The 12,419-nt window shown below is 44.4% G+C and overlaps 1 protein-coding gene across 4 annotated transcripts in view; it reads right to left on the reverse strand.

Moving 5' to 3' along the window:
* The window catches only part of KANSL1 (KAT8 regulatory NSL complex subunit 1), a 172,704-nt gene that overhangs the window by 20,811 nt on the left and 139,474 nt on the right, over positions 1-12,419 (reverse strand). For all 4 annotated transcript variants that reach the window (XM_019548451.1, XM_019548448.1, XM_019548452.1 and 1 more), the window contains 3 exons: positions 6,640-6,755; positions 4,466-4,655; positions 1,779-1,944 (listed from right to left, as the gene is read on the reverse strand). In XM_019548451.1, coding sequence (XP_019403996.1) covers positions 1,779-1,944; positions 4,466-4,655; positions 6,640-6,755 — 472 coding nt within the window. The remainder of the gene's footprint in view (positions 1-1,778; positions 1,945-4,465; positions 4,656-6,639; positions 6,756-12,419) is intronic.

Raw genomic sequence — 12,419 nt, forward strand, 5'->3', positions numbered from 1 at the left:
CATACCCCCTACCCCAAATATACAAGCAACCCCCCACAAGGACTTCTTGGGTAAAAGGGAGAAACTGCCAGTGGCAAAGTCTGGGTTAGAGGGTGGGACCTCTGGTCATAAGATGGTGACCAGGGGGTGGGGCTACTGTTGCAGCCCTCGATGCCTCACCAACACTCGCTAAATAGCCCTCCGACCAAAATAACTGTCCACCCCTGCTACAAGTAGTAGGTTTTTCATGTTTTTCTAAGATAGCTAGTCAATTATGCTATAGGTGGAACAAGAGAAATTCTCCCCGATTCATGAAACAGGGAGTTTATGGCCTTCAGTTAAATATTAGGTTACTCTAACAGCCATCAATATATAAGGATTTCATCCTTCTTTTTCAGAAAGACCCAGACTTGCATCTCCTCCTATGAAAATGTAGGGGTTGGTAGGGGAAGAAGCTGGATTGTTGTTGGCAATTTAGATACAGTACAATATTGGGAAATAAAATTTCCAGAGAGATTCAGGGCCATGCCCAAGGTTACCCAATGCATGTCGCAGAGCCACAGTTCTTAGTCCTGAAACCAAAAGTACAGCCCTGCAGTCAATCTGAACTGACAGCTTTAAAGTGTGATACTCTATCCACAAGGCAGGGTCAACAAAGGAAAGTTCAGAAGGAACTTCCCCCTCATCACTACCAGCCAAGGTCTCACACCAGCTGAGAGAAACACCCTCTCTAGTAACAGAATAATCCTGTTGCCACTCTCTGGCCTCTGTGATGACATATTTTATGAAAGGGTTACTCATTTGTAAACAAGTGGACTGACCCCAAACTCAGTAACTGTGATGCAAAATGGTCCCCAGATGCCAAGCAAGGTTTTTTCCCCTTCTTTTTTTGATTGGCTTCTAGAAGCTTTTACTTCCTAAAATGCCATTATTGAACTACCCTGCTCTCAGGGAAAAACCTTGCAGACTAAATCAGAAAATGCTTCATGGCACTGAAGTGACACCATACAAACTAGTCATTTTTCTGGAGAACACAACAGTAATGGAAAGAAAAACTTCAGAGAGAATCTGAAATCACCAGGGACCTCCCTGGTGTTATACAGTTGTATATTCTACCTTTAAATCTACATCATCATTTTACAGGTGACTTCCGTCTTGGCAGCAAGTGTATGGCACTCTTTTCAGAACTAAGCAAGCCTCTACACCACTTTTTGATACAAACTGAAAACCTCTCTGTAAGCACATCTCCCACCTGGTGTATACAACATGGTCACTACAATGCTTATAAACTCTGATATCAGACTCAATCATCATGCATCAAACTATCTGCTTTGCTCTCTTAATCCCATGAAACCAGGCACTAGGTTAGCTCTCTCAAGAAGTTTGACTACACAGATGCATGTTTACACTAGTGTGGATTCAAGGCATGCTGTTTTCTTTTCACTTTTCCATACCAGCAACTACCATGTTTCTTTGGGGTGGGGGGGGGGACAGGACACACGACACGGGACGACGACACAACACAACAAAAAAACAACAACAAGCACTACCCAAACTGCATTTTCTATTCAAATGCACATATATTCAGTACTTGGCACTACCCACAATAATTAACTGAACACCCTGTAAAACAGCAGCATAGCAGAATGGACAGGCTTCCAGGAGCCTCAGGTACTGTCCTAATCAAGGTGCCCTGGCTCTGACCCATCTGAGGGGCTGGTTTCAACTCTTTCCTCCAAGGTATTTCTCTGTCCGCTCCTTACAGTTGTTTATTGTGATTTTCATTAAATGATACTTACCATCTGGGAATGACAGAACAGGGTGAATACAGGAGTCCAGCTGGGAGAGGCGCTCCAGCAAAGGGGCATCATACTGGATTTCCGGAGACATGGAGCTTCGGGTGCCACAGAGGGCGCACAAGGGATTCACGTCACAGCTACATCGAGCCATGCTGTTACGAAGGACCTAGGAAATGAAAAAGACACTTATGTTCATCTCAAAAGTGATCAGTGTCCAGAGCTGCTCCTCCCACATGCAGACTTTGGGCAAATCACTAAAAAAAAGTCTGGGACACTGCACCCTTCATTCCTCATGCAATACTGACTAGCTCTGTGTAGTGTAGAGAAATGCTGCTTTACCCCCACCATACTCAAAAGCTGAAAACTGTATTCAACTTCAGTGCACATAACACCACCACCTAGGGCTCACTTTTAGCAATAAAACAAATCTGCCAACACGGAATGAAATGTTACACCATATCAATATTAAAAACTTCATTTAACACCAAATCAAGTGAAGCCACCTCTATTTGATTAACTACAGAAAACACACTGTTATCTCAGGTCAGTGACAGCAGCTGTTGCATCAGCTGCAGGGGCCATCTTAACAAAAAGAAGGTTGGTCCTTTTTTTAAAATTATGCTTGGTCAATTGAATTAGGATTTTCACTTCATGAATTTATAGATTTTAAAGTAAGAATCATTATGATCATCTAGACTTCCTGTATAAACATGGGCCACAGAACCTCTCACCTATTAAGTCCTGCATCAAGTCCAAAGCTTCTCCTTAAGTAACATCATGCTTTGGAAAGACATCTAAGCTTCACTTAAAGATTTCAAATAATAGAAAACCACCACCATCCCCAAGTTGTCTCAATAGATAGTTACCCTCTCAGTATGCATTGGGCCCCTCATTTCCAGTCTGAAAGTGTCCAGCTTTAGCTTCCAGCCACTGGATCTCATTACATGCTCTAGATTAAGGAGCCAGCTAGCAGCAGAAATCTCTTCAAATAAGGTACTTATAGACTGTGATCAAGACAGTACTTATTAAAGAGAAAGGCAGCTGACTGAGGTTACGTCTTTCACTACAAAAGCATGCTTTCCAGTCTTAGGATCATTCAGCTGGCTTTTTCTCTTTGTTAACATCCTTGTCAGTGCAGGGACACCAGAAATACACACCAATATTCTAGCAGTGGTCTGACCAATTCTGCACACAGAGGTAACACCAGCTATCACCAGATATCCATTTTATATAACCAAGATTACACTGGCCCTCTTATTGATAACCAGTTCAGTGGGAGCTTCCAGTATGATTGTTATCAACTCTCACTTATGAGCAAGCCCCTTTCAGTGTCCATGACATTTTCAGGGCACCACCTGTATCCTGAATGGCATGTCCTTTCATTGGGTTGCATTAAACTATAATTCAAATGAGCGCACCCCCCTAAGTAGTCCAATTCACTGTCTATAACTGATCTTCCTTTACAGCCATTTACAACCCCACCAATTTGACTCATCAGCAAGTTTTACTAGCAATGATATCCTTCCAGATAATCACTAAAGATTTTGAAAGTCATTGGCCAAAAATAGATCCCTGCAGAGCCCCACTGGAAATACCCTCAGCGTATGATGATTCCTTGTTTAGTTCTATTAAGCTAACTCAAGCAGGCAAAATTTCAACATCATTTTTGTTCATCAAGACAGAAGCCCTTAAGCTCTTCCTTTTAATTCTAGTACCTGGAGACTGACACTCCCCAAAGCTTCCTGGGCTTATGACCCTAGGGTAATGCAAATTGTTTTGAAACTGTTTCTGCCTATGGGGAAATAAGCTGGTCTGGCCTGTTGGATGGGTCTCACCCCTCATTACAAAACAATTATTGGGAGTTTAACTAAACTTCTAGTGGGACCGAACACTGGGAGAGTCACATTCACTCATTAGTAATATAGCCTTCAGTACTCATATTGGAATAGTTTGCTATGACCACATGAATGCTAGTCCATCTAGATAGTGACACTCCATAACAAGATTCCTTTTCATTACATTTTAACAGAAGTTTCCATAATAAATACAGAAGTCAGCAATGATCTTTCCACAAAAAAAAGGAACATACCCTCCTTATCCTCCCTCAATGACATTAGCTTTAGAAGGGCTGTACGCAACTTGCATCAACAATAATAGGGGTTAGATGAAGCATCGCTCTTCCCCAAACGAACTGCTTAGCAAAAGTTTAAAAAAAAAATCAAAACAAAATCAACCACCAAAAAAACCCCACAAAAAGCGAATGCTGAAGGAAGTAAGGGTGAGAAAGATCATGCAGAGAAAAATATGAGAGATATACAGGAACAAAATACTAACATGTTTCAGGACTGAAGGCTAAAGCAGCTAACCAACTACAGGTCATTATGCAGGGCAGGACAATGTTAAGGTTGAAGAACACATTTCATTTTAAGATCTTTTTCATCAGCTTAAGTTTTAATGTTTAGGAAAGAAGTCCCACCCTTAGAGCCTTAACTCTTCTGCTGAAGGACTTCCCCCCCCCCTCCCCGCCATTTAAAAGCTTCTTAGAACAACTTTTATGAAAAGCAATCTATTGTAGTGGAAGTACACCAGACCACCATGTCAAGCCTTCAACATGTACATCCCATATGCACATCCCACTGACAACCCCCCACCAAAAGATGGACAAGACAACACCTTCACACACTGACCTTTTTGGATAGGGGCACGATGTTGCTAGGTCGAACAAGCCGTCTCTTCTTGTAGCTTAGTGCTGGGCGGGTGCGAGCTGCAACACAGGTTCCATCAGAAGAAACCATGTTCAGTCGCTGCTTTTTATGTAACAGCTCCTCAGCATCTGGGCCATCTCCCTGAGCATGTTCTGCCAAGCCAGGCTGAAGACTGCGTAAGAACAGAAGAGATTCAGGCTTAAGTATTTTTGTTAGTGTTGTGCACCTATTAAAGTGTTTCCTGGTCATCTTAAGATGCTAATTAGGTTTACAATCCTGATTTTAGTTACCACTTCAGTAACAAGATTCAAAGCATTTTGAAATTTGTTAACCCTTCTCCATTCCTCCCCCCCCCCCTTTTTAAAGTAAAACAAAACAGTTATAGAAATACAATGGAAAGAATATTATATAGAATGAGTTTTGCACAAGTCTGCCTCCAAGCTTCAATATATGGGTAGTGTTTTATTTGCAATGGTCTAGGAAATGTATGAGATACAAGGAGGTTTTGAGAAACACTTTATTGGACCAAATGTATAGTTAGGAGAGATGTTTGACCTTTACTTCCATCTTTCAATTGTGACCCGAGGAATCTATTTGCTGGTTCTGTCACTGCCCCAACCACATGCCTCAATTCTTACAAGTAGCAGCTCCTGAAATTATAGTCCTAGGTCTTCTGAGGTACAGCTAAGTTATGAAGCCCAGAGTGAAGTGATCAAGCCTCCAAGCTTCAGAGCAAATTGTAGGCAGAGAGATATTTGTTACCACTAGTAGTTTGTGCCCCTCTTTGCTATACCCATAGTTGACATACAGGGGCAGGGCACACATGCCTCCCCCCTCTCCCTAATGTCCCCACTGCCAGTGGTCCACGCCAGCTCCAACCCCACCCCCAGCGGCGCCCATCGCCCATAACTTTACCCACTGCAGTCTCCTGATGAGACATTTAGAGCAAGTGCAATAGTACTGCATGGACTTTTGAGTACTACATACATTGCAAGAACCGTAGCAGAGACTTGCAACCTTAAAATTCTCTAACCCAGAAAAGCTTCTAGTGCTTACTCTCACCTACTTATTTATAAATTCTAGGGCAGTGATTCTCAACCGGTTAGCCATGACACCCAGCTTGTATGTGAGGAGTAAAACATTCACTTCTCCCCATCCAGCTCCCAGTGCCCACTGCAGCATCTCTCGTTGCTCCTCTGGGGACTGCTCCCCTGCCCTGCCTTCTGGCATACCTGTGCTACCTTCTCCAACACTGAGCAGCAAGCTCTGCTGGGTGTGTAGGCAGGCACAGAGTTTTTCAGATCAGCTCACCCCTATGGTTTCCTCCCACAAACCCCCAAGCCAGCAGGAGGGGCCACAGGGGCAAATAACTCCAGTTGCTGGCATGCATGACCCCAGGGGAGCATCCTTGGCTAAAGGGACCACCCTTGCTCCCTCAGGTATGGGCCAGCAGAAGCGACAGGCAGTAGGCAGTGAAAACAGGGGGCACAGCAGGGTGAAAACCTGTCCCTGCTGCCCTTCCCTGGCACCGGCTAGATCTGTGTTTCTCAACCTTTTTAGCTTAGGAGTCAGGCCTCCATAACATTTCTAAATTCAGAGTCTAGCTCAGTAAATCTCAGACTGGCCCTGTGGTGCCACTAAATTCTGAAAAAGGAAGTTATGGAGGGGAGCCTTAAGGCTAAAAAGATCGAGAACCACTGTTTTAGGGTCTACTAATGGCAACAGGATAGAATGCATCTGCAAGTTAACCAGGGTTCTCTGTCTAGTAAGCCTGAATCATACAAGGAAGACAGGTGTAAAAAAAACACCTGTTAAACAGTTTCACCAGAACTGTGAAACTGTATTTTCTAATATACCATTGCACAGTTCAGGTCTGAGTTCACTTATCCAAGCAAATTACAGTATTTTCAGAAAAGCATTCTAAGCAGAACTATGCTATAGCTCAACCGCAGGTATGTAATCAGTCTGCAACACTGTTTCAGAGCATGGTTTGTGAGAAGGTGTAGGCACACACTATCACAACCATGAGACTGTAAACATCTGAAAAAAAGCTCAAGTCACACACCTTACAAAAACTGTCTCGTATGGGGGCTAGGTCATATTAGCACATCCCTTCTGTGTCCCCATCTCTCACTCCATATATGAAAAAGCCTTACGTGTTAATGACACCATTGACAGGTCTCAGTGCTCCACAGGGTTTGGAAGGAAGAGATTCCGAAGTGTTTGCTGCAGATGTACCAAGGTTCTCTAGCGGCTGGGAAACAGAAGCACCCTGCAGAAGGGAAGAGATCATAATATATAAAAACTTTCCATTTTGCCAAGTAGATCTCCCTCCATCTCTGACCCTACACACATTGGTTTCCACACACAACTTCATTCTCGAAAGGCTGACAAACCAGCCTATCAACAGCTCTAGTGAGTGGCTGAAAACAAAGCAGTGTTCTCACTGGAGGAAACAAAGGATTTCTAATCCTCTCAGGTAGTCACTGGTGTGGCATGGCAAGCCTGCCTCACCTGCCAAACGCAAAACAAACCATGCAATAAAAGACATCATTAGGAGGAATTTTAGCATTTTATCCCATTCTAGTGTAAAATTTGTTCGTGCCAAACATCCGTACAAACTCACAGAAGATTTGCAAATGTCTGGAACCCTGGGTTTTTTAAATTGTGAGAGCCACAAGCATGAGGTCATGTCTCAACTGGTGGGAATGGGCAAGTTTACAAAAGGTCTCTATCACTAGATGCCTATATATCCTGTAAAGGATGACCCTATAGCCAAGACACTGCAGTGCCGAACAGTCAGTCAGTCACAACTACCCACTGAGCCACTAGCAGAGCCTACAGGCTGCCTACATGAAAGGCAATTTAAGTTGGGACAATTCCCAGAAAGTGTATAGCTTGGACAGCTTTCTGGTTTTAACACTGTGAACCTGCCAAAAGCCACACCTTTAATCTCCATTTTCATCTCTCTTCTTTGCCCTGACTGCAACTGCATCTTCCCTCCTACAAAATGCAATCCCTTTATGTTCCTCGTTACACTCAAGACAGCTCAACTTCCTTGTCCTTCAAAGCCTACTTTATACAAACGTGATCGCTACATTATCTCCAATATCAACAGCTGGCTTTCCTTGGCTACATCCTTGATCTTGATCAGTTCTATTATGATAGCAGGACAGCTGCCATCATATCAGTTCATATATGATAGCAGGCAGCTGCACAGTATGACCTCAAACATCTGAAGTTACAGTAAAAATGGTAGAAGTCAGATTTTCTTTTTCTATTTAGATGCATCTGATCTCTGCCGTTCTACTAAGCAGCGCTCCATCTGAACGTACTGCTGTCCCCAAGGTAAAGGTTCCACTGAATGAACCCATTTCGTTCAATGAGGCATGGGAGACCCTGGCCAGCATTTATGTAAGCGATTTCTTCAGTTTAGGCTGTGTAGATGAAAAGGAGGGGTGCGTTCATGACACTTTAAAAAGTGGGCTAAATGCTTTTGCACCGTTTTAATGGTGTCAGTGTTTGCATGCCCTGGCGGCGTATTGTGCATTAATTCTAGTCACTGTAGGAAATTCGGCGGCGTAATGCACCTTAAATGACTTGGGGCGCACCAAACTAAAACTCCTTCTAGGAGTCTTAGTTTGCTGCCCCTACAGCCGTGGAGCAAAGCACTGGGCTCTGTGCAGCTCCACAGCTCTGCACGAAGCCCTGCAAGTAGCCTGGCAGCAGCCCAGGAAGGCAGGCTCTGCCCAAGGAAAATGGCAAGCCTGATCTCCCCTCCCTGCCACCTGCTTATCTGAGCTGCATGGGGGCCAGTGCTTCCCTCCATAGCTGCAGTGCCCCCCAGGACTGCCTGAGCCAGGTGCCTGCGGGTGGGTGCCACCTGGGGGAGGGGAGAAGCACCAGCCACCCCACCCCGCAGCCAAGGGACCGCTCCGCCCTCGGGCAGCTTGCCCTCTCCTCCCCGCCAGAAAGGCAGGCAAGTCAGCAGGGTGTACTCATGACACAGGGGTTTAATCAGCCCTAAATTTGAAGCAGTGGTTTTTTTTTTTAAAACCACTGCTTCAATTTAGGGCCCGTTTCATCTACACATGCCATTTGTTTTTGACAACTAAAAATGCAATTTGGACAGTGCTAGGGCCAACTAGAGGTTCCCAAGATTTCTGTGGCATCAGTTTCTACCAAGGGAAGAATGCTTTGGTGACACAAAACTTCAGGCTCTCGCTGATCTGCAAGTCTTGGATTCTCTGAAGCACCACTCTGAAGAGGAATTTCCACTGAAAAACACAACCAAGTGGCTGGTCTGATATCTGGACCCCTGACTGTTGCAGCTACACATTTGGAAGCAGATCTGATAAGTTGGTTTCACATACAAGTAACAATGCTGAACCTAAAAAAAGCTGAAGTCAGAACAGGATTTGGTTGCTTTCCTTGGACTTCTGGCAACTTGGCAAGCTCAGGAAGTCACATGACTACTATTCTGGAGGCATGCATTATATACATAGGGCGTGACCAGGCAACTCAGAAGTCCTTTTAAATGGGATCTTTATTTTCCTCGCTAGAAAGCTCCCTCAAGAAGAACTCTCTTCTTTAAGGATTTCAGTTCATTTAACTATTCAAGATAGGGATTTATCAAAGGACCTGAGAACTCATCTTGGGGAGTGGGTGACTTAAACAACCTGAAGAAGATTTCTCAGGCATTCAATAGTGCTAAGTCAGGAATGTGTCCCAATACAGCCTTTTAATGGTTGCACATATACAAACCTTTAGGACTAGTTTTTTTCCCCCTTCCCTCTGCAAAATTTTAATATAGGAACTATTTTCATCATTAAGGAGGAAAGCTTACATCTGAAAAACAGAACCCAAGTTCTCCTTCAACAGCTGTGGAGATGAGGCACTTCCTGGTCATGACAAATTTCTGCAGATCACTGTAGATTCTCCTCCTCTCTCGGATAATTTTGTTCTCTACAGACTCTGGTACAACTGCTTCCCAGTCAGAGGTCTTGGAAGGGAACAGTATTCATATGAAGCTATTGGGGGGATTTTGCTCTGGGAAACAACCAATTCCCCTCTTGCTGATCCTACCACCTCCCTCTTAAAACATCCCAAAGTCTTTTTTTAATCAATTCCATGAACTCTAAGGCTGCATCTGTGCTGACGTCTCTCCAGAAGCTACCAAAAAGTAGCTGGCACTGATTCCAGCGATCCGGTAGTTCACTCCCAGCAATGGAAGGAATGAGCTGCCGACAAGCGAGAGGAATGAGGGTGGGGTCCAAAAAAAGAACTTCCTCTGAGCCAGAAGCATGACTGCTCCTTTCAACTGAGCACCAGGGGGAAGAGAGCTTTCTTGCCAAAGCTCTTTATTTCCTATGTTCACCTTTAAAATGTGTGGACCTCTGTGAGATCACAGAAGAGTAACAAAGCCATTTCGTTCTCAGGCTTGTTGCCAGTCTGGCACAGAGCTGCACAATCTGCGGCTGGAAACTTCATTTTTGTTCCCTGTTTTCTTACGGTATAAACAGACATTGCCAAGTGAAGTGGATTAGCTGTGCAAAAATGAGTCCTGGCACAGCTGATTCGCTTCACTGGGTGAAACACCCAGTGAAACAACATGGCCTGCAGCTCTACCCACTGACCGTGGGAATTTCCAGGGTATGTTTCTAACGGGGGGAACCTAGAAAGTCTGCAGAGGACTTGGCTCCTCAAGCCTTGGAAGCACCTCCCCAAGTGTGGGGAGCTCTGGGCTGCCTGCATTCTCTTGCCATAATGTGAAAAATTACTACCTCTTGTCACACCACAAATGCCCAAAACTTTGTGGTTGTGACAAAGGGCACGGCCCTTTGCTTGGGGACACAGACCCTTGCCAGAAGTCTGCTTGCCTCTGTGCCACCATAAAACTTGTTATTGCAGCACAAAAGCAACATGCATTCCCAACATTAATCTAACTGACGGTAACTGTCTCTGGTATAAATCATCACACATTTGAGATGCAAACAGGACATGAAGCACTTACTGTCCCTTCCTAGAGTGCAAAGTGTTTCCACAAGAAGGGTCTAGACTGTAGGGAGCAGAGCTAGTGAACGTTGCCCTTGTCTACCCCTTGGAGACATGGCACAGAGACGCTATAACAGGTTGGAGCCCCAGAGAGGAGGTGCCTAAAAATGCAGGGATGATTTTCTAGCAAACCCTCAAAAGGATGGCATGAATCCATTTTTAAAACTTTTAAGGGGGATAAAATGTGTTCTGCCAGGACTACAGGACCTTAGAAAACTCTTATTTTTGTTTAGATCATTCCTCAGTTAGTTTGGATTTTGATGCTTCTTCTGCTACTGGGGACAAATCCCTTACTCGATAGTAGTGCATCACAAGTATCATCCTCTTCTTCCTAGCAGGGGAGGGGCACACCTGTCTCTCAAATAACCTAAAAAGGTTTAAAGAAAAGGCCAGAAGCACCCCTCTCAAGAATTACCTCTAGATCACAATCTTGCACTACAGAAGAGAGAGTCTAATACGTTTTAAAAAGCATGAACTCAACAGCAGAATAATGAACAGGCTCACCAACGACTTAACAGTCACTACTGCAGGCATAATTTATTTTGTGTTTTCAAGCAAAATAGTCAACACAGCACTCAAAGCTGACAGCAGGAATATTTAGGTTTTCTGTGTAAACCACCCTGCCCCTCACCACAGTGGCAGTTTAAAGGATTATTGGCCCCATTTCATACATCATGTTTAGTGCCTAAGGATCTAATTACACAACACCTCCTGCTCCCAGCATTCAACACCTGATGGAAGACCTAGTGGCCATATACACAGGATACAGGAGATACCTCTGAATGGAGAGAAACCCTCAACCTCCCAAAACTGAAGAAATTTGCAATGGAGCCACTCTTTCCTTGCAACTTATCTCCCCTCCTTCTCCAGCTTACTATGCAACAAGAACATGCCATCAAAGACAGCATTCCAGACAGCTGTAGGTATGCTATAATTCAGACAGCTCTGGAACCCAGGCTGAACAAAAATGCTAGATGGTAACCTTCACGAGGACCCCGATGAGGGTACCTGATTAAAGGCGTCCTTCTAATGAGTTCTGATATAACCAGAACGTACTCCACACTCACTGTCTGGCTTTGTGCAAGCCAAGCCTCTTCCTGACTCATCACCCCACCCTGTGTGAACAAGACTAATTAGGCACATGAACAGGACCACAGGGGAGTATAACCACTTGGCGCCTGAAGGCAGTATTTCCTGTTGCTGATGCCCTCAGCAGTTTCTCCAACCAGCTCAGAATTACACCAGAGATGGGAGACTGAGAAAGGGGCTCACAAAAGCAAGTAATAGGTGTGAAGTCATTGTCAGGAGACACCCCTACCAGAATGGTTTTTTTTTCCCTGCCAGATACGAAGTTGATAGAAGAGAAGACATCATGGCTTGAATACAGACTCCCATGGTGACCATATACCTGCTCCATGCAAAAAAAACGGTATTATTCACTATTCCCTAGCAACTAGTATTTGTGATGGTGTTATATCAACAAGGGATCAGGACCCCATTATGCTAATGCTGCATGAATGAAGTCCCTGTCCAAACGAGCTTACAATTTGAGCAAAGAGATGAAAGCACATGGGGAAATAAGATAACAATGAAATGATTATAAACAGCACGATAAGCCGTGGTACAAATACACAAGCTAACTAAATACTTGATTTTTTTTTTTTTAAATGGTAGCTCAGAGAAGAGTTTTAAAGGAGGGATCTGAAGGACACTGCAATGAATTTGACAAAGTTTATGAGGTAAAACATTACACAGTAAACCACACATGCAGGGATGTCCGGGGGGGGAGGGGGGCGGGAATCGGGGCAACTGCCCCGGGCCCCGTGCTTTGGGGGGCCCTGCGGAGCAGCCATGGCTCCTCCTGCAGGGCGCACTTAGTGCT

This window comes from Crocodylus porosus, unplaced genomic scaffold (assembly GCF_001723895.1).
Source record: "Crocodylus porosus isolate Cpor-Errol unplaced genomic scaffold, CroPor_comp1, whole genome shotgun sequence".
NCBI classification, from domain to species: Eukaryota; Metazoa; Chordata; order Crocodylia; family Crocodylidae; genus Crocodylus; species Crocodylus porosus.